The sequence below is a fragment of the Branchiostoma floridae genome, chromosome 4 (assembly GCF_000003815.2).
Source record: "Branchiostoma floridae strain S238N-H82 chromosome 4, Bfl_VNyyK, whole genome shotgun sequence".
Taxonomy (NCBI): domain Eukaryota; kingdom Metazoa; phylum Chordata; class Leptocardii; order Amphioxiformes; family Branchiostomatidae; genus Branchiostoma; species Branchiostoma floridae.
This window is the reverse complement of record NC_049982.1, coordinates 9,379,208-9,401,726: the sequence shown is the minus strand read 5'-3', so window position 1 is coordinate 9,401,726 and position 22,519 is coordinate 9,379,208. Positions and strand designations below refer to the sequence as shown.

At 40.8% G+C, this 22,519-nt stretch overlaps 1 protein-coding gene across 5 annotated transcripts in view; it reads left to right on the top strand.

The window, feature by feature from the left end:
- Positions 1-19,503, top strand: part of LOC118413336 (tetratricopeptide repeat protein 17-like) — a 27,392-nt gene extending 7,889 nt beyond the window's left edge. Inside the window, exons 6-29 of one of the 5 annotated variants that reach the window (XM_035816668.1) lie at positions 1,890-2,006; positions 2,596-2,705; positions 3,266-3,413; positions 4,611-4,750; positions 5,361-5,521; positions 5,773-5,876; positions 6,256-6,404; positions 6,806-6,913; positions 7,281-7,467; positions 8,289-8,393; positions 9,853-10,077; positions 10,719-10,917; positions 11,358-11,608; positions 11,964-12,314; positions 12,814-12,855; positions 13,310-13,393; positions 14,266-14,370; positions 15,038-15,173; positions 15,868-15,991; positions 16,333-16,498; positions 16,937-17,002; positions 17,727-17,846; positions 18,087-18,230; positions 18,565-19,503. In XM_035816668.1, the coding sequence (XP_035672561.1) occupies positions 1,890-2,006; positions 2,596-2,705; positions 3,266-3,413; positions 4,611-4,750; positions 5,361-5,521; positions 5,773-5,876; positions 6,256-6,404; positions 6,806-6,913; positions 7,281-7,467; positions 8,289-8,393; positions 9,853-10,077; positions 10,719-10,917; positions 11,358-11,608; positions 11,964-12,314; positions 12,814-12,855; positions 13,310-13,393; positions 14,266-14,370; positions 15,038-15,173; positions 15,868-15,991; positions 16,333-16,498; positions 16,937-17,002; positions 17,727-17,846; positions 18,087-18,230; positions 18,565-18,723 (3,501 nt within the window). In that variant the 3' untranslated portion in view covers positions 18,724-19,503. Of the gene's footprint in view, positions 1-1,889; positions 2,007-2,595; positions 2,706-3,265; positions 3,414-4,610; positions 4,751-5,360; positions 5,522-5,772; positions 5,877-6,255; positions 6,405-6,805; positions 6,914-7,280; positions 7,468-7,840; positions 7,925-8,288; positions 8,394-9,852; positions 10,078-10,718; positions 10,918-11,357; positions 11,609-11,963; positions 12,315-12,813; positions 12,856-13,309; positions 13,394-14,265; positions 14,371-15,037; positions 15,174-15,867; positions 15,992-16,332; positions 16,499-16,936; positions 17,003-17,726; positions 17,847-18,086; positions 18,231-18,564 lie in introns of all 5 variants that reach the window. The other 4 variants (XM_035816669.1, XM_035816670.1, XM_035816672.1 and 1 more) reach the window with 4 other exon arrangements.
- Positions 19,504-22,519: the final 3,016 nt, after the last annotated feature.

The window sequence follows — 22,519 nt, the reverse complement described above, 5'->3', positions numbered from 1 at the left end:
GTCTGAGAACTACCTGATGATTCTAACACATTGTGCCAAGATTTCAATGAAAAGATCAGTGTGAACAGATGATGCAACAACTTATAGCCATTTCCCCATGGCCTCTGGTGCAGACAGACCAATTTTACAATCCATTTCATAGGTGGGGACAGGTGTAACTACTGCAACTCTTGAAATGTCTGCTTTTATTTTATTTTTGCAGTTTTCATGGTGACTCCTTACTGCAAAATTATGTCATAATTTACAAATACATTTATATATATATTTTTTTTTTCATTTCAACTGTACTACAGAATAGTTGTAACTGTAAACTTCAGACTCTACCAAAACCTGCTTTTCATCCTACAGTGAAATAAGACTAATAAAAGTAAATGCATTTACAGTAATCCATAAACTTTGTCACAACATGTAGACCAGAGGGTTTGTTTGCAAATCTGTTATCCAGTATGTACTCCTGTTGACTGTAGTGCAGGGTTCAATGACCTGTCTGTTTTGTCAGTATGACTAACATTGAAGACTTTTGTGAAGGAGAAGAAAGAGTTGCTTTTGGGGATTGGTTCTTGCTGGAAGAAATGCCTTCACGTGCATGTATGATAGAGCAGATGCTTGAAATGATGACTAATGCTATTGTTGGAGATATTTGTCCTCAGGCAATTCTGGAGCACACAAAGACTTAATCTGATAATGGCACCTTTTTTTCCATCACTGATAGCATCACATCATGATAATGGTTGTGTTTTTTGACTTGTTCACGGACTGAAAACAAGAAGTGGTTCTCACAATGAACAATGTACAACTGTACATCATACTTTGTACATCATGCATAACATGTTTGTTATCCAAAGTAGCTAGTTACCGGACTTGCAATATCTTTTGAATATACCCAAATATAATGTTCAACTTCAAAAGACATTCTAATAAACAATACAACTATTGTAGCCTTGAAAAAAAGAAAGAAAAGTCCCTTTTTATATGTTTGCTATCCAAAGTAGCTAGGTACATGACTTTTCTTTTTTTGTCCGACAACGCTGGCTATATGGTTGCATTGTTTACTAGAATATATTTGGAATACATGGATATCCCAGTAAAGTACTGAAAATAAACTGTTGGAGCAACATTTGTTTTCTAATGTCATTCAGACAACATGTTGATGGTGGAAATGTTTCCTTGTGTACACATGACCTTTCACAGGAATGTTGCCTATGTGACAAAAGGGCAGATTGCCATTCTGATGAAAGATGCATATCTAGTTGTTTTTGAACTGTCCAATGGATGGACTAAACAATGGAGTGCACTTTATTTAGATGTAGTCAGAACAAAGCCCTGAGAAATGATATCTGTAGATACTGTACTAATTATATTGACAATGGCAAAGGGGACCAATGATGCATCCAATACAAATTCATAAAATTGAATTATTGGATCCTACATGGACAAGATCAAGTGCAGAAACTCTTGTCACTTGCATCGTGGGCTGTACTTAAGAAACACATAGATTATAGGCTATTCAGAATTAATGAACTTTATTGCTCAACAATAACACAAGGTACAATGTATGACAAACAATTACAACTACTAGCTATATACATAGACAATAGTACTACAAAGCTACATACAGAACAACAAAATATTATCATCAATAACAGAAAACATTATGATGATCTCTTGTAAAGCCTCTGAAAGATATGTTTTGACTTTTTCATACCAATGATATGCAGGATGGGATGATACTCAAAGCCTGCTTGTAGCATTGTCTTGCCCTATAGAACCATGAACCAAGGGGATTAAAGTCTTCGACTTGATACAAACCTTGTCCACAGTTATCCAACTTACCCTTCCTAAATTGACTTATATTTGATGATAAAGCACTGATCCACTTTTGTTGACAGGGCATACAGAATAGGAAGAACCTGACTGGGTTACCTGAGCCAGGTCTGCGGAGTGCCCTGCCCAAGAATGAGGACCTCGCCAAGCTGGGCCACTGGATCGCTGATGGCATGGAGAAGGTATATAGATGTGTGTGTGTATGCATGTGTGTGATCTGATTGTGTGTGTTGGTGTTTGTGTATGTTGGGCCGGGTGGGGCAGAGGCGGGGGCAGGAGGGGTAGGTGTAGATCCTCTGTCTGTTTCAGTAAGTTATTAACAGATGAAAGACTGTGGTTGCTATGTGAAATGCAACATGTCTGATTCTGTAGGAAATATGTCCCGATGCTTGATTATGTTTACCTTCACGGAAAGGGAAACATTTTTGTTTCTGCTCCCGGGCCGTTTCATCTCCTTCTTCTTCTTCAAATAAGATCCATGGTTATTGGTATTATTAAGTGGTGGACACCCTGTGGTGTTCTGATTATATAATGTAGCAACTGGCTTGACAGCTGGAGACACTAGTTACCATTATAACAGATAAATGTATAAATGTGTTGGAGTAACAATAAACAAAGCAGTAGTTTGTTAGGCTGGACATTAGGTAAATGTTATGCACAAATATATTTGCTTGCCAATGTTACCTTTCTAGTTTACTATATATCTGAATGTGGTGTCTAACCTTCATGTATTGTGATTGTTATATAAGCTTTTTTCCCCTGATATTTCAGAACCAGTCCTCCTGGGTGCTGTACAACCTGGCTGCCTTCTACTGGAGGATCAAGGGAAATGCCAACAACATGATCGAGTGTACCAGGCGTGCCTTGCACTACTCACCCAGGTCAGGGGACATGTAATGTATTGAACTAAAACTGTGGCTTCAAAAGTTTAATACAACCATCAAAAGATTAAAAGTCTCCCTGTTTTATTATTCTACCTGCTATGCAACACCGGGCTGGTTAAATGTGCAAATGTTGAAGTAGGTTCAGTTGTGTATTACATGTGTAGTTGAAAGCTTTCTTAAGTTTAGGCACAAGAATTTATTTTTGATGGCTGCTCAATAGAGAGTGAAGCAAACTTGTATGATGTATCTTAGACTCAGAAGAGACCAGTGCTGTTACTTGGTACTGTAGGGGGGAATCAAACTACACAGAATTCTTACTGGGAGTAATCTCATCCAGTTCATCTGGATGACACTGGATGGTGTTTTAAGGGTAGTGCTCATTGTGTTGACTTCAAATCCTGTTGATGGAGATGTTGTCTTTATGTACAAAAAAAAGTTTTTGTTGTTGTTGTTGTTGTAGGGAGTATCCAAGGATAGTGCTGATTGTGTTGCCTTCATCTCCTGTTGATGGAACTTATGTTGTTCTGTACCAAAGCAAGTGTTTTTTGTTGTTGTAGGGAGCACCGAGATGTAGCCCTACTGAACCTGGCCAACATCCTCCACCGGGCGCGCTACTCCGAGGAGGCTGCTGTTGTTACACACGCCTCGCTGGACATTTCTAGAGACTTCAACGTCAAATACTTCCACCTGGGAAACGTCTATGCTGTAAGTAAAGCCTGACAGATTGGTTTGGTTGGTTGTGTCCAGAGTTCTCTGAGTAACTACATATCCCAATTTGAAATTGGATTTGTTATTCTTCGCATGGTTAGAAGAATGATTTTAGAGAAATGATATTATTGTACTCTGCGTACCTGGCTGTCATCTCTCTAGAGCATAGTAGTGAAAAAGGACATGGTGTGGATGTTTGAATGAATATCTGAATTGTAATATTAAGATCTATCTCGTGTAAACTGCATGATTCTCTAATAATATGGGCCACAGATACACATCACACCCACACTCACTATCCAGTTTATGGTCTGTTGTTCCCCATCCTGTGGGGGTTAGACGTGCTTGGACATAGATGAGGGGGCTTGATGGCAGCTCGCCAGCATCCTCAATCATTTGGGTTGACACTGTTGGGGAAGTGTATGTCTTCCCTTATGTTGTCCGTCCTACATTTTTTGTAAGTGTCCTTTCCCTCTATGCTGATCATCAGGAATTCAAATTTGAACAAAACAATTTCATTAACTATATAAGGCCATACCGCTGACTTTGAGTAAAAAAACAACAACAAAAAACTGGTAGAAAGTGTGTATTTTTGTCATTAGCTTGTAGAAAATCACCCCAATAATAGGATATATGTCAAGAAGCAACATCATCAAAAGTCCCACAGTCTGTACATTGTTACCTCTAATCTAGACTCCTGAAATCCAGTCATGTGTGACAAAAAGAGTTGTCTCATGCCCAAAGTACATTAGACACGCCAGAAAACATTTTGGCTGGGAAACATGCCGGGTCATCACAATTCTGGTGTGGACAGTGTGACTCAGAGGCTCCAAAGCCTGGCCAGGCATGCTACATTGATCTGTTCTGAATCACTAAGCACCATTGTTTGGGAACATCTTACTTTTGACAACTATGGGCTCATCCTTGTGCTAGCAGGGATATTGGAAAGTCATAATGATTGTGCTAGATGACAATGGTAGGTAGTTTACTAAAATAGTGGGGTGTCCCAAATTCACTAACTTAAATGCCTAAAAGTACGATATTGACATGCATGCTTTTGCAAGGTAGAAAAGCATGGCTGAAGCCATTCCGTGTGGGGACTGTTTTGGCTCACCTGAACTGAACCCATCCTAAATAAAGTTGGTCTGACTTGTGTTCTTAAGAATTCAACAATTGCTGACCTTGCATCTACAGGTGTTAAGTGAGTACAACAGATCGGTGGAGTGTTTCGACAAGACGATTGAGCTACAGCGGGACTTTGATGCTGCCATAAAACGCCGCCATGCCGTGCTGTGCCACTTCAAACTGGAGAAGGCTCTTGAGGCTCAACACAGGTCAGAGCCTCAGATGCTGTTTTTACTTCTTGTCAAAGTTTTTATCTGTAAGAAGCTGTGTAAAAATTTTGTGTGATGTTTTTGTTTGATCTTTGACTCAAGTCTTACGGTGAATTTTGATGCTAATCTGCCAAAGAGGATAGAAAGACTTTGGTAATGGTTGATGCAGAATTAGCTTACTATGATAGTTATTTTAGTCCTTCCTACACCACATGGTGCATAGGCTGGCACCCATCTTGTTTCGATAGCACTTGGGCCACTTTGTGCCATCTCTACAGCAGGAGGCTAGTCCACTGATATTGGAGTGTATTCAACTTCCATATTCCTTGTCAAATGCAGAGTACTAAGCAGAGGAAGCAACTTGTACCATTTTTAAAGTCTGTTTTATGACTTGGCCAGAATATAAGTCGACCACTCTAGTAACCCACTTCCATGTAGCCATTGCACTGATACATACAGAAGAGTTAGAATATTTTTGGTGCCACAGATCCCTGGAGAGAACCTTGAGTGAACTGAAGGAGTACCATTTTTCAAGTCTTTGCTATGACTTATGATCACTCTACTCACGCTGATACATACAGAACAGTTAGAATATTTTTGGTTGCCACAGATCCCTGGAGCGAACCCTGAGTGAACTGAAGGATTACCAGCGGCTGCACGAGGTGTACCTGGAGCAGATCTCCACGCGCGACAACCAGCAGTCCCAGCGTGCACTGCAGTTCGAGTCCCACCTACAGTACCAGCGACAAGGTATCCGCGAGGGGCGGCTGGGTAAGGGAGTTTTTGCAGATGTCTGATATTGCCCGTTTATCTAGAGATGTTCTTCGTATAGTTACCTGCTGTAAATCTGTTTTGCACTGTCTGTTTTTGTACATGTACCTACCCATTTACACCAGTGATATTTCTTTATGATTGGTTTATTAAGATAAACTCCTTTAGTTGTCACATGAGATAAAACTGGATCGAGATCATTTTCCTTTTTTTATCCTGACCCTGTGTTGCGCCTGTGCAATCTGTTCCAGAAGAAGACCAGCAGCAGTGCACCATGAAGATGGAGTACGGGAAGCAGATCGTCGTCTGTAACTTCAGCATCATCCCGCCCAAGGTCAAGGACACCCCAGTGCTGGTGAGCAGTCATAAAACACATTTAGTAGCAGTAATTAGTCAGATCAAGTCTCCATTTTGCAGACCCACAACAAAAAGGTTAAATGGGTGCTACACAATTTGAAGCGCTTTGTTATGTCATGTGGAAAAGTTTATATTATGAAGAAGTCAGTGGAGTTCAGACTTCTCAAATGTCATAGAAACTAACTAAAACCAAATATCCATTGACATCAGCATTTAGTGAATTAAGACATGACTCAAAAGGCTTTATAAATCCTTATTCATGTGTACCATATTTTTTATGAAGGCTTTCTTTTGACTAATAACTTTTCACAACATTGAAATTACATGCCGTCCATGCAAAGAACAAATATATATTGTGTAACATTCTATTTCAACAGAGTGAGAGAAAGCCACCCCTGCCAGCTCAGCCCCTCCCCCCACACGGGTCTGCAGTCCTGCCGGACACCCCTCCTGTAGGCACACCCACCCCAAACTCTGTACCTCCTGCAGACAAGGCTAGTGATAAACTAGCTTATGACCAGTATAGGTGAGTGGCTTCAGGAATCTTGTAGGATGACGTGGCTTCTTGCTATCTTATATCATTAACTTTTCTACAGTACAAAACTTGAATGTGATTGCTGTACAGAAATGGAATTGTATATAACAATCATACAACATAAACAATATTGTACAGTTACCAAGTCAGTCATGCATTTTGTTGCTTTTAACAGTAGCTAGAATGATCATCTTGAATAATGGTGATGTAGACTTGGACATAATCAGTAAATCTCACTTATAAAGTTTTGGTCAAGTCAGTTGGGGCTGTTTCCCTTGATGTAAAACAAAAAGTCTGTCAGCCCTTTATTGTGGACTTTATGAAACAAAGAAAGAATAAGCGTCAAGATTGTAGAATCATAATTGTTTTGTTAAAATGCCCCCCTCCCACAGGGACCCCCTGTGGCCCAGTCGAGAGGACTGTGAGGCTAAGGTCCAGCGGCTGCCGGGGTGGAACGAGTTCCCCACCACCTACCTGCCTCCGGAGAACAAGGGGTTCCAGTAAGTCATGTCTGGTAGTGAAAGAAAAATAAAATTTTGGAGTACTAATGCAGATTTGTCAAAATTGACTTAAGTCTTAAGAATTTGTTGTTCCGTTCAACTATTGTACAGACCATCAAAATGCAGTCTGTAGACTGATTCATTTAATTGTAGGAATCTTATGATAATTATGAATACTGTTGTTCAATACTGTATATTCTTAGCAGCATCTTTCCTTCATGTTGCACCTTAAATTTTAGACAGCAAGCCTTGGATCAAGTTGATTAAGCAAACTTAGAGGAAAGAGGTTGGATGTAGTCCGGATAACTTGTCCACGATAATGATTTTTTGATGATGATTGTAACGATTGTACATCTCTGTACATCAGGATGCATGAGTTGTTGAATGAAGCTGTACAGCTGACAGAGGAGGAGGAGCACTCCCTCCCCTGGTACAAACCGGTCTGCACCACAGTTGTCAACCTCCCCTACACACAGACTGCCTACGATCACGTGGACGGGGTCGGAAAACGGGAGAAACTTCCCAAAAAGGTCCTGGACAACAATATGAAAGCGGTATGCAAAATCTATTATAATGTTTCTCTTCCTAAAAAACTAGCATGCTACATTTGTTAGAGCTAACTCTAAAAAAATTAAAATTAAACGAAAAAACAACACAAACAACATTCAATTTGATTAAGAGGCTTCAAACTCTCTATATTTTGGTATTGCAAAGAAATGTGTCTGTACTGTTGCACCATGCGGAGAATTACATTTGAAATGTATTGAAAAAACTATAATTGTTAAAGAAAGATGAAGTTTTTGTTCTGTGTCTACATGTAGCTGTATCTGCTTTACCGGCCTAACTGAACATGTCTGTCCACAAAGTTTAACAGCTTTGTTATGCCTAACTGTATGTTGTTTCTTCACACCACCACCACTATGGAAGCCTCTCATTTTGGCCGCGTATCGTACCACCGAGAACGTTCACACCGAAGAAATTGGTCAGCGTATTCTGTCAGCTATCGAGCAGGTAGACCCAGTGCAGTGAACGTTCGTTTGGTGCTCTATGTAAATTGCATGTATTAGCCGTGCATGTGGTGGATGTAGGTGTTGGATGCATTCCAATCGTATGCCTCCATTGTAAATTCTTAGTTTGAATAAAATTTTTGGAAAAAATTCAAAATCAGTTTTCATAATCACTTTTGAAAGAGATGAACTCTGAAATAGAATGTATCCTGTTGCTGGAGGCACATAATTGGTAGAATCCACCACCCCCTCTTCAGTTAAATGTTTTCTTTTTAAGTTCTGTATATTTCTTTTGCTGTCTTGTGCCGTATGTGCGGTTCCGTGCCTGGCTACGCTGCATGCTCTGGTTGGTGGTGGGATTTGTATAGGCTTGGCGGCAGCATGCCACCCTGGGTACAAGATCAGAGGGTGAGATTGATTGGTCAGAAAGTGAACGGGAGCTGGGAAGGAGAGTGGATCTGGCCCTGCGCAAGGTACATCTGTGTGGAAAAAAAATCACACTGACCACCCCTGTGTATTGAGTGGACTGATCCAAATTCTGACATTGCTGAAAAATGTGACTGATATTTGGATCATGCCACTAAATTGCAGGGGCGGTTTTGTTGCATTTCATTCAAAATGAAGGCCTTTTTGCTCCTGACCCATTTAACACTGCATGCTTCTGTGAAAAACTAACAAGCATAAGATTACTTCTTACCTTTAAAATACACAATGGTTATTATATTTATATAGCATAACATTTCTAGTAGATTTGGCAACCATGCACTTGAAGCTACTTTTGATATGATACAGATTCAGGTCCTGATTAAGGTATAGATTTTTGTAGAGATGCTAGATCATAAACTCACAAAAAGTATTTGTGTTATACAGTACGTACCAGCTGTACCATGGTTAAAAGTTCAACATGTTGCTACAATAATTAGCACACCATCTGCAAATCACTCACAGTTATTAAAAAGCAGTTCAATTTTCAGCATCTAAAGTCCGCTTTTAGATGCAATTTGATTGACTTTTGCTCTTTGTAGATTGTTTTTTAAAACAAAGGAATTCAAAATTTGGCCGGAAACTTCCAACATTTTAGCTCACAAATAAAAAGGATGCTACAAGACTTACTTCAATCAATAGAATAGTTTTTTTGTTTTGGTTGAAGAGTTTCTGCAGCTGACCCATACCCTCCCCAAATGTGTCTGTAGTCTAGTTGCATGTGCTGCATGTTGTGTAATTTTTTTGCACCATGTCTGTGTAGCATGTTAGCATGCAATTAGCACATGTGTGTAGGTATGTATGTATGTAGTAACATGTCAGACAAATGTGTAGATTTTTCTGTATACTTACCTTTCATTCTGCATGCAAGTTGCATGTTTTAAAGTACACTTAAAATCGTTAGTAGAAAAATGCATTTGCCACCTGTGCTATGACATTATGGATAAATTGTCATTGAAAAATTTTGTCTTAAGTTCTACAAACTGTTTCAGAAGGGGTGAACTTCCCGTCATTTTTTAGGCCCTGTATTTAGAACCACATTTCCTTTTCATTTCCATAAAGCTGAATCTCATATATCATTAACTAATAGGTTTAATTTTTTCTCATATCGCAACTGTGGAAGTGTTTGATCCCTACCTTGTATAGAAAATCATAGAAGTGCCTTTTCAAATAATGGGTATTCATGGTACAGACCACGATTGAATAAATTGAGGATAACATCCTTAGAATTGATAGCCATGGACAGTTATACCTTGTAGCATGATAATTTATATCATACAGTGATGACTAGAATTTCATTTGGCATTCGCAACATAAGGAGGCCTTTCATGTATTCTGACTAACATGAGGTAAAACTGACCAAAGATGAGTTTACCAGTTCCTGCATGCCCTTACTATTTTTTGAAGTTTTCTTACAGAAGTGATTATCGTTGATGTTGTTCTTTCCAGAAAGCGGAACCCCTCTGGACACTGTTTAACCTGGCAGGTCTGTACTGGCGCGTGGCGGGGAACCCCTACCAGGCCATCGAGTGCATACGGCGGGCGCTGCACTTCGTGCCGTCACAGTACACGGACGTGCCGCTGGTCAACATGGCGAATGTGCTGCACCAGATCGGGAAGGTGGACGACGCCATCACGCTGCTACACGAGGCCCTGCGCTTCAACGACACAGAGGTGACACTGACTTGTACATTGTACAGTGTAGATAGCCCTTTGTACATGTGCATAAGGAAACTTTATCCATAGGAGATGTGTAGATTTGTTCATGACCCATGATATAATTCCCTATTCATGCACATTTGGTAAAGATAAATAATCTTAAATTTCAAATAGAATCATTAAATTTCAAACATTTTTGTTTAGTTTTCAAACATTACCGGAGGCGGTCCCAAATTTGCCACCTTACCCTAGAAACCACCAATCACCATGGTAACATGTCAAACAACAAAACTTGATATAGTATAGTCCCATACAGTCATGTAGCATCTCTTGGCTCTTAAAATCCACTGTTAAAAATATGATCTGCAATTACAAGTGGCAAATTTGGTGCCATCTACAAAATGTACATTGTGTACTTATATTCAGTGCTGCAAAAGATCTGGTCATCGAATAGCAACACCCCTTCCAAGTGTAAGACGAGTGCTGCCCTATGCGCCATCTGGTGTGGGAAGCACTTTAAACAAAAGTTTAGGATGGAGTTGATAAACCGTCAGAAGGATGACCACTGTATCAGAATCAAAAGTTTAAAAAGGAGTTTCAGTGAAAGCATGCCCATAATGTGAAGAAAGTCCTGACTGTGGTCGGTGTTGTTCCAGCCCATCACCCACTTCACCCTGGGCACGGCCAAGGCAGCCAAGGGGCAGATGGAGCAGGCCATGGAGTCCCTGGAGACGGCCCTGGACATTGACCCGTCCTACACGGCAGCCTTCGAGACCCTGCGGATCCTGCGCTGCTACAAGAAGTTCTACAACGTGCGCCCGCAGGAGAAGTCTCCCGCCGTCAACAGGATCATTCGTAAGGGTCGGATTTTAGACTTAGGGGGGGACATGGAAAAAAAGTTTGATCAGCAGTTGGAATAAAAGCAGGGAAAAGGGAAAATGCACGCACAAATATATCATAAAAGAAAGTTATGAAAATGTGAAATGCAGAATGACTACAATCCAAAGGACATATACAGACAGTGGACCTGAAAACAACATTTTCACCATCCATGATAGTGTATTTTTTTTATGATCTTACATGTACTTTAATGGAAAACGTATAAGAGAGTGTTTATATCAAATAGTATTACATACATGTATGAACAACACAATGAAATATCTGACATTGTATCAGAGTCCCAGCATTATGGCAACAACTTTATGAACACTATCATCAAAGTCCATAGTCATACAGTTCATTACCATTCTGCTAGGGGGCACTCATGCACAGTCTGCTATTTTCTTTCTCCCCAGCCTGCCAGCATGTTGTTCAACACAACACACCGCAGTGCAAGCAGCAGTGCCGGCCGCCCATGGTCCTGGCGCCTGGCGAGGCCCTCTGTATCCTGCCGCACAACGGCCCACACGTACAATGGCCCGCACGTCCGCAGTGTCAGAAACCCGCCTGTCAGAAGTGTAACCAACCCAGGAACGGTAAACCACCGGAGCCGGCGCCAGCCTGCATGGGGGTGGGGGTGATCACAGGACCCGCTAAATATGCAAAGGTGAGGAGGACAAGAGTAAGGACAGTTAGGAAGGAAACAGAGTGATAAGAAAAGGAATGGGGGAAGGGAAAGAGAGTGAAAAGAGAACCAAAAGGGGGAGGTTAAGGAAAAGTATTCATCAAGGTTTTTGATGGAAAAGAGGCCCATCCTGAGTGTTATTCTGCATAGTATTTCCATAGTGATATCAGACCTGTATGGTGCAACCAGCAGCACCACATGTGCCACATGTGGCTTGTGTCACAGATAAGTTAGCATGTAAAGAAAATGCAAATTCCTTTAAAAACTACAGGATGGTTTTTTTTTTGTTTGCAGTCAAACTAATTGTGCCCTCACACTGTGCCCCTTTTAAACACAGGAAGAAAACAATGCCAGTGTTGACACCAAGCACAGTGATAAGGGGGATGAAGAGGACAAAGAGGAGGACAGTAGTGGGGAGGAGCAGGACAATGGTGGGGAGGAGGAGGAAGGCAAAACTGAGGAAGTGGGAGTGGGAACAGAAGAGGAGACAGCTGCTACAGAACAGGATACAGTAGAGGAGTCTACACAGTTGACCAGTGATGATTTAGAGGAAGAAGAGGAGGTGATAGAAGCTGTTGTAGATGCAGAGTTTGTGGAGGACGGCACCCCAGTGGACATGGAGTCAGACGAGTCCAGCATCCAACTGGACCTCACACCGGAAGGACCAAAAGGAACAATCAAATTACTGGTGAGGACACTTACCTGTACCAGACGTAGAATTGATAGAACTTGAAGATATTGATTACTGTAATTTGCTCTGGTACTGGTTTTCCACCTAGGCTGTACAAAGGAACAGCTTTTGCCTTTGATAAAGAGATTTGAGCAGGATTTAAAGGCTGGACTTGGACCTGGAAGAATAAAAAGCGTGATGAGGTTGTGATATGTTGTGATAAAAACATAGTAATGCATGTAGCACATTGCGTACCTTTGGACTGTCTGAAAGACAGTGAGTTTACAGATGCATTGCAGAGAAAGAAATGAAAAATATATGACATGACTCCCTATGGTTCGTCCGAGTCTGATTGTTCTCTTATGCCAATATTTTGTTATGGGACTGTAATTGTCCCATAACAAACAACATTTATTTTGCAAGCAAACACAATTGTCTCATTCCATTAATACATTCTTTTGTCATCATTTTGCACAAAAAATTATTGCAAATGGAAAATTATGACTTTTCTCCACAGGAAACCTTGTTGGGTATGGAGGAAGGGATGCACTGTGAGGAGGTGTGACTGAGAATTGGTTCACAAATGTTATACTCTGAAGTGCAATAAGAAGTGCAATATATATCTTGCAACGGTGTGCTTGAAACATGAGAAGACTGTGCATGCCAACGTTTTTCTCTCCAGAATCTTAGCTACACTGCTTTCCTCCATACTGGAGACGCAGTGACGATCGTCAAGAGGGATTGAATGTTTGGCATGTCTTTCTTTGCAAATGATGCATTGTGCAAACTTTCTACAGATTGAAACTGTTTCTCAAAAGATCTTTGTGCAGCTGGCATGTCAGTCTGTTTTCTGTGTGTCGCCTTGGATATCTCTTGCCATGGTGCCTGTCGGGTGCTCTGCAGAATGAGACTGAGGCATGTCTGCTCCCCTTCCCTTCCCACTTCTCCAGCAAGTGCTGATTTAGATTAACCTTCATGCATAGTGAAGAGCTGCTTTCTTTTGCTTTGTGCAGGGAAAAACAATGAACGTTCACGGATTTCGCATCTTGGACCAATCAGAAACTCTGGTGGATCAAGGGGACCCTAACTCACATTGGGTGAGAATTCTTTCTCTTTTTTGTGCATGATTAAGTTCTAAAGTTGCTATATTTTCAGCCACATACAGTTGTGAACATTATTTGATCTGTCTCAACAAGATAACCATGTCTCTTTGCAACATCTTTCTGAAGAAGTAGGATGTGGAAAGGATAATGACCTGCAAGAATACAAATATTACCACAATATTACCATATTACCACAAATATTACTGTCTGATCAAGGCAACAAACCTTTTAAATTTCAAACGTAAAACCGTTAATTAAAGTTTTTCATCGATCAGTGACTTATCAAAGGTAAGCAAACATACCTCCAATTTTTCGATGACTGTCAGTCCATCATGTTCACGGAGTAACCTAGTTCTCACGAGAGTTGCGAGAACTAGGTCGAGAATTGCGTGGATCTTCTGCCCCTCACCCCTGCCTCCTGTTACTCCGTGAACATGATGGACTAACAGTCATCGAAAATTTGGAGGTATGTTTGCTTACCTTTGATAAGTCACTGATCAATGAAAAACTTTTATTAACTGTGAACATACGTGACTAATGAATCTCTTCAACAAACGTAAAACCATTTGGCAAAGTAAATTGTTTGCAAACAAAAGAACACAACTGGACATTTTCCTGATGACAAAAGCCAATGCTACAAGACTAACGTCACATTTCCAAACCGAGGGCGCGGTCTGGCTGTTTATGAAAGCAAAAATAGAAATCTAGAATATGAACAAATTTAAATAATGCCCACGACTATTTTCTTTGTGTCTTGTGTAGTTTGGTGTCTGTTATATCATACTTTCCGTTCCCCAAAGTTGCCCGGCCCTGGGCCAGGGTGTGGAAATGTGTAGGCCTAACTAGATCCCTGTTTGGTCCCACAGATCACAGTGCAGGTGAAGGCCTCTGATCTGGATCAGGATCTGCTACAGATGGGCGTGGTCAACTTCGAGGGGACGGTGGATCTGGACACACTGAAGGAGGAACTGGTATGTACACAGCTTTCAGTGATAGCTACAGGAGTGTCACTATTATATAGTTTATCTTATACCATTGCAACCATGGCTGTCTGCAGGACCTGTCTCTCCGTCCTGAGATAGAAATTTGATTGCTGGGATGGACAAAAATTTCACCTGGTACTTAGATCTAAATTTCATCACATGAAATTGATGAAAAGGTCGTTTTGTAAGCTTTCAATGACTGATTTAACAAGAAAAATCAACACATAGACTCCCAAACAATATGTGCACGGACGAAAAGATTGAAAGTTGGAGACAGCCCTGATTGCAACTGGCTATTACAACTGGTTCTGAATGGGAAAAAGTAGTGGTAGGAATTTTCAATAAGGCTGAGGTCAAATTAGGCTTTTAGGTTACCCCTTGAAACAAATTTTCAATTATTGTCAGGCAATATAGTTTGATAAAATTTTGCAGGCCTCCAAATAATCAAAACTTTAGTTTGAGGTATATAGGATGACAGAAAATGATTGTATCTTCCCTGAAATCTTTTCACGTTCAATGTCTTGCCCTCACAGCTTTCTCTTGATATCTTTTTCTAGGGCTGATACACTAGCCAAGAACTAAATATGAATACAGTGCACAACTGACATGTGATAGCTATGTATTATAAACATCCTCTTCCCTTTTATTTCTGCAGAACATTGCTGAGAACGATGCAGACAACCTGCTGGTGGGAGAGTCCTGTGATGATAAGAACGTGGCTGTTCTCCAGGACTCTGCACCCAGTCCTGCTTTACCAGTCAACGGGCCCAAGATCCCTGCTGCTAACCCTGGTATGGCTGCTGTTGTTTTGTGTAGGTGTATTTTAAGGTGGAATTCATCATAATATTGGAGGAGGGTAAAGAGACTTGAGACTTTATTTGAAAATGCATTGATGACGTGCCCTATGGCTCCCCACTAATCTTCTACTGGACTTCATGACAAAACAATCATGTACATACAAAACATCAAATATTTATATGTATGTAATGATATTTGGTGAGAAGCCTGTATACATTCCCTCTAACACTCAAAATCTGTTTTATTGTCTCTTGGTTCCCATCAGATGAGGATTAGATGTGCTTGCACGTAGATGATAAGTTTATCTATCTGTTTATCTATTCAACTATGTTTATCTATTTAACTACTACGCGTGGCGCGTTGGTTCACCCGATCCCTCGATCTCGGAAGTTAAGCAACGCGCGGTCCGGATTGTGCTTGGATGGGGGACCAACCAAGGACGTCCGGATTGCTGTAGCCTCACGAAGTTTTCCACGAAATCGTCTTCCGGGAGGGATGTAAAACGGGGGTCCCGTGCTCGAGGAGGTGCCTCGACCACGTTAAACAGCCTCATTACTCATACTTGGGGTACCTACTGGTTGCCAAAATACACTGGATGATTATTATTTATTATCATTGAAAATATTTTGATTTCTGAATATACTTTTCACAGCCTGTCATTAAGATGACTCTTTGTCTTTTTCTCAGCCCCCATGGTAAAGACCCATGCATCTCCAGGCTGGCCGACGCCCGACGACTGCCGCGGCATCAAGAAGATCAACATACATACTTTCACAAGCACATGGCTCTCAGTTACTGCTAAAGATGTCAAGTGAGTCCTACATGGAATATACAACTCTGAGTATTGTTGAAACATCTCTGAATTTAGTCCAGAATTTAGTGTTTGAGTCTTGTATGTGTGTGTGTCATTATTTTTGTTCATATGCAAGAGGAGATCACCTAGATAAGCAATGCTGCTTCCTGTCTAATCCTCGCCAAACAAATGTGAATAAGAAAAAATTTAGTCCTGATATTTTTTTCTTCCCTTGTAAAACTTTTGTAAGCATTCTTAAGTTGGGAAGAAGAAGCTTTGTGACAAGAAAACTTATCTGTACTCAGTCTGTTACATACCTTTTCACCCTTCTTTAAATGACCATATTGCTCTCTTTCCAGCATCCATGATCACATCAACTTCAAATCCAAACTGTCAGGCCCCCTTGTGGAGCCTGTGTGTACTGCAGATGTTGTCAGTATGCACACCCTGGACCACCTGGATGGTGTTGCCAACAGATCCTCTATTAACTACGGGCCTGAACTGGGACTGAAGGAAGTTCTCCAGGTTTGGCAACAACATTGTATTTTGTTAGTGCGTAACAGGAATTTTGTCTGTCTGACGATTGATAAAGGCTAAAAGAAATATACAATGTTTAGTGTGTTAGCTAGCACACAGGCCTAAGGGAATAGATTTGTACTGTCTGACTATTTTTGTCCCCTTCAAAGACTTGTTCATGTTGTATTGCTTACATGGTACTCTGTGTCCCAGCCTCCACATCTGATCTAAGATTAAGATCCAAATCATGTATTTTGGCAATCTTAGTCTATGCTGTACAAAGATGGTCTTTCTGTTGAGTGTTGAGTTGTTAGAATCTCTAACAATAAGTAGAACATGCTGCTGTTGTGGATTTTATCCATAACAGATTGACAGTTTCTATTAGCAGTTGCTTGAAGCATTTCTGAATCATCAAACCACACACTTTTTTTTATCTCCCTCCCTCAGATGGTTGGTGGTGACATGCAGCAGGCAGAGGAAGTAGGAACACGGATAGCAAAAGCTCTAGCAAAGGTTGGTACTGCTGTGGCTGTACTTCGTAATCATGTGCCAGGGATTGAAATACCATCTGCATATGCAGGGTCGTGCAGGTATAATTGGAGCTCTGCAGGTATTTCTGGTGTCTACCTGTACCTAACCTGCACTGGTACATGTACTGGGTTTTATACAGAAATGTCCTATGGTGTTGGTGCATGTGGATTGGTATTAGCTGCATTGACTGTTACCACCTATTAAGTATGAAATAATGGTTCCTGAACAATGTCAGTGTGATCCATACAATTCAGAGTGGTGCAGGTAAGTTTTGTCTGGTGCATGTTATTTTCAATGCCACCTGCACCAGTGCAGGTATGCAGAAAAAAGTATTTCGAGCCCTGTGTGCATCTTACATGTTCATGTAGGTCAAAAGCAGTGTAAGCTATTACACTTACACCTCCATCTGATGTTGATGTTGCCATGGAGGTACCCATGTTTGTAGTTACCACGTTTTATATGGAAGTGAAAAGAAAGATGTCTTTATCCTAAGTCTAGCCTGATTAAATCTCGCTTATAGTAACCCACCCAACAGCTGACTGACCTATGGAAGGGGGCCAGCCCTACAGCCCTGGACAGCAGAGTTTGTTTTACACAGACTACCCTAAGTCTAAACTGAACAATAGTTACTGGGGATGATGAATAATTTTGATTTTGATTTCATAACTACTTGTTTGTAAAAATTCATAATTTTTCTGTTTCACAGAACCAAACGTCCTGGATCCTGCTCAGCATGGCGGCGCTGTACTGGCGTGTGGAAGGGAACGGTGACAGGGCGATAGACTGCCTGCGCCAGGCACTACACTTCTCCCAACACAGAATGAAGGTAAGCAGTGCAGATATGATGACACATAGAAATGTATGCAGAAAAAGGATCATAGGCTTCATCTAGGCTGCATGGATTTTGCATTTTTGAATACCATGATAAGTTGGTTATACTTAAACAAGAGGAGATACTGTTAGACAGAAATTTAGGATTACAGAATTACAAACTGTGTTGCACAGGATTATGATGATATAAGACAAATCCTCTCATACCAAGCATGGTTGTGTTGTTGTTCCTTAGGATGTTGCGCTGATTGGAATGGCAAACATTTTCCACCGGACGGGCCTGTGGCACGATGCGCGCGTGGTGGCCCAGATGGCGGTCGAGATTGCTCCTCACCTTGTTGTCAACCACTTCACACTTGCCAACATTTATGCTGCTATGGTGAGTCTTGTGTGGAGACGTCTATTTAATTTCAGTGTTATTCTCACTAACTTCATAATTTAAAAAAAAATTATGACTTGGCTGGCTTTGCTGGGATTTAAGTTTTACTCTTGGCAAGAAAATAAAGATAACAACTATAGGAGGAGACATTGACTCAGAAATCCATGCTACAGATCCACACTGCAAAACTGCTTCTGGCCGTTTCCAAAATCATCATATCCAGTAACTGCTTTTTGGCATATCTCTAACCCATTCCTTCACTCATTTGTCTCACACTCTGACTTATTTTCTTCCCATCTACCCCTCCTTCTCACATTCTGTTCATCTTCCCCAGGGTGACATTGACAAGGCACTGAAGTACTACGAGATGACAGTTATCATCCAGGGAGAGTTTGCCCCCGCCATGGAGCGCCTCCGAACGCTGCAGTGCAACATCCTCATGAAGAGACAGAGGGAAGCAGAGAAGGACCAACAGAAGGACGCCCGAGGATAGCAGACATCAATGCAGATGCATGTACAATAGGGACAGAAACCCATATGCTGAAAAGCCACCTGGCATACGGTCAAACATCGTGTAGTAATTTGCAGACATGAAAAAACACTTTTAAGCTTTTTTCTAAGGCCAGTACTCAGTTCATCAGAATTATAATGCACAGTAAAATCCTGACTTACAGGCAAAGGTTTGTTGGGAAAGACTTCTTTGCATTTCATCTTACAAATGCAGATGCAGAAGAACATAGAGGTCTTCCCCACAGGTTTCATTTCTTCTGTTTCGTAAGCTGTCAATCAAAGCAAGGACAATTTCCAATCAGTGAAGCAAGGCATTTGACATCTTGTCCATCACAGTAATGTATGCCAGTCACAGTGAGTAACAGATGAAAGGCTTTGCGTCACTCTTTCTGCAAGCTGCCACAGGATATGGCCAGTCTAGTAGCAAGAAAAGGCTTCTGTTAATGTATGGGTCTCATTTTTGTAAAAAAGATATAAAAGACATTCAGGGGATACTAACTTTTTAAGAGATGGTGTCTTTGCAGTAAGAATTTGGTGCATCTATGTCATGTTTTTTTCACATGAGCAAATCTCAGTGTGTTACAAAGCCACCAAAAAGTGTGACGATTATTCATACAGTAACTGTATTTTCTTATCCATGTGGGTTTTATCAGGTTATTATGTTATTTCTAAGGAGGGATTGAGAGAGTATAAGGTCAGGGGTGAAAGAGCAAAGTGAGGTCACAGCTATGTACATTGGGTGCAATAAAAGAATATTCAATGATTTCTTGTCTGTCTGAACTTTTGGAACATTTTCATTTATTTCTTCTGGTTTGTGACTACTGCAATTTTGAGAACTGTACTTGTGTATGGTATGGTCATTTTTTATTATGTCTATTTATAATAATACCATTAGATATAAATAGTATTATGAATGCAAATCTGATGATAAGTTGAAAAGTTTTGAAAGAATCACATCTTTATTCACTACATTTTTTCACATTAATACATGGTGTTTCATTAGCAATGGTGGTAAGGAAATATAGTTATATTTACAGTAAAAAGATTAATATCCTGCTTTTGTGAATTCCCCCAAACACCATTAATTCTTGTTTTATTACAATATTTATCAACAATACATGATGGGAAATTCACATACTCAAGTCAGACTTATTTTCATGCTGTCAGCCTGTCACCAAAGCAAAGAACAATATACATACATTGTAGATACAAAGCAGATAACACTGTAAAATAAGAGCTATGAAATGAATAATCCGTAAAATTGATGGGATAATGTTGAGAAATTAGTCATCATGAAAGTATTTGGTGCCTGTCAAGATGTTTTGCACAAAAGTAAGATTTGAGAATTGTTTTTCCTGGGAAGGAGAGAAGATGCTTTTAGAACTAAATGCAATTAATCATTAGACAGATTATCAAGGCCTAAAGCAAAACTTATAGAATTTCCAAAACGGTTAGGTCATTGGCGTAATTAGGAAAATGTAGGAAAAAGTAAAGATGTACTTATGATTAGATTGCGACAGACAGTTCACTTCCACCATAATCAACTCAGCACATGGATTTGCACAAGAAAAAAAAATTATAACAATGTTACACGATAATACACATTTCAAAGGTAAGCTTTCGTATTTAAAAGTGTGTTAAATAATGTGGCCGTTGACAAATTACTAGCCACTTAATCAAGACGGATCTAGATATTTACAAATGTTGACTTGATGAAACCAGATTTGTACGCGAAAATATAGCCTAGAGTCCAGTTTTGTCAGCTTTGATTCGCTACCAACGGTGGTTAGCGACACGCTATCTTACATAACATGTGCACGTTTAAATTTAGCTTCACAACGTGCGCCCACAGGTTCTCCTTAAAGCTTAGTCAGGGGTTGGTATTAAGGCCACACACGCAGCAACACTAGAACCGCCATATAAATGGAAACCATGGGCTAATTTCCACCAGTCAAACTCGTAAGGGAGGGAAAGTTGATGAAATTTTTTTTTGAAATCAATCAATTGTGTCTTGTTGTACGTGCCACATCCTAGGGGATGGGGAATTTGGGGTGAGCTTTTATAGCCACTACCGAAGTAGCCTGCGTAGTCTAGTGGTTAGTGAGCGACCCTGCCTTTGTATCAAGAAGTTGTGAGTTCGAATACCGGCTGTGTCGCTTAACCGACATGTGGGCCTGTAAAATGGTACATAGCGTCTGACTTCTCTGTCACCACCAGTAGAAGGTTGACTCACCTATTCGTAGGATTCATTGGAACTCAACTGGTTTGAGATCACCTTCACTTAGTGACTGCATCACAAGACGTCTTTAGAACATAAATCAAAGACGACGATTTAGAGGCACTTCAACATTCTAGGATTAAGCAGATTGATGTTATATGAAATATGTCCCCAGAAAGCATTAAAATGCTGCTTGAATGTCATAAAGAGACACATTTCCTGACCTTACTTGGTTCCCCTGGGATCCTGAGTAGACCACCACGTCGTTCATCATTATAGTTGGACGATTGTAACATTCGTTCTGACTGTGTCCGGTGCAGTTTAGGACAGATTCGTAACGTGCCTTCATGACACCATCCTCCAAGTGAGCATTGACATAGTCCGGGATGGTTTCATACTGGTGGTTCTCAATGTTGTCTTCCGTTGTTGTAGGGTTTTGAACAAAATCCACCTCTGCTTGTGCGTTGTAGTAGTCGGGAATCATCTCATAGCCATTTGCAACATTTGTATTACTGACTTCATTGTCATTCTCATAAAGATTACACTGGTTATGTTGGAAAGCCTGAGGAGAACTCAAGCCTGCGTTAAAAGATACAGCAGATGCTTGTAGTCCCGATTGTATGATGGCTGCTTTAACGCCTTTGAAGTCAGACATTTCAGCAACGTTTTTCAGCCGCCTGTTGCGCTTTAGCGAACAAAGAAACAACACAGAGGCAATAGCTATCATAGTTACCACATGGCTGCACACGACTGTAACAATAATGTGCAGGGTAACGGGTTGGACGATGAGACTATTTTCGTCATGAGATGGTAACAGATAAATGTAGTCAATACTTGGGCGAGCCGGCGTGATTATTTTGTCGTCTTTCTGCCGAAAGCTTGAAGTCGTGTTGTAAGACACGAGCTCTGAGACGGCTGACACGACATTGTAGGAGTCGTTCACGGTCAAGAAGGCGGTGTCGCTTCCACTGGCCATGTGCGGCGCTGTGACCTGGCAGGTATAGCTGCCTGTATCGTGCGCTGAAACTCGCCTGAGCCGCAAAACTGAAACACAGCTTCTGTTGTAATGAGAGATAAATCCCTGTGTGTTTTCGCGGAACAAGTCCTCCAGTTTCCAGGTTTCAACCGACCAATTCGAAGTGTTACGGTTTGTCTGTAGCCAGGTAAAACGGAGTCCCTCCAGACAGTCTGCTTGGCAGGTGAAGGATAGGTCATCGCCCACTCTCGCGGTCTGGTTTCCGGGGAATACTTTGATGATTGGTGCCTGGCATCGAAGGTCTTCCAAGGGAGTGTCTTTTAGTTGCCTTTCCACCATGAGATATTTGTCAGCACAACGAATATCCCATGCCTTTGATGTTAATTGTCGATATCCCCACAGTTTGCAGTCACAGGCGGCGGCAGTTTGCAGAATCGCTACGAAGGAAATGTGCTTAATTTGCCACAAATCGACAGGAAAGAGTTGCATATTAGCATTCCTATCGAAAGACACAAACTGCAACTTAGGAAGAAAACTCATTGCAAGTGGTATGCGTTTGAGATCATTTCTATCCAGAAACAGATT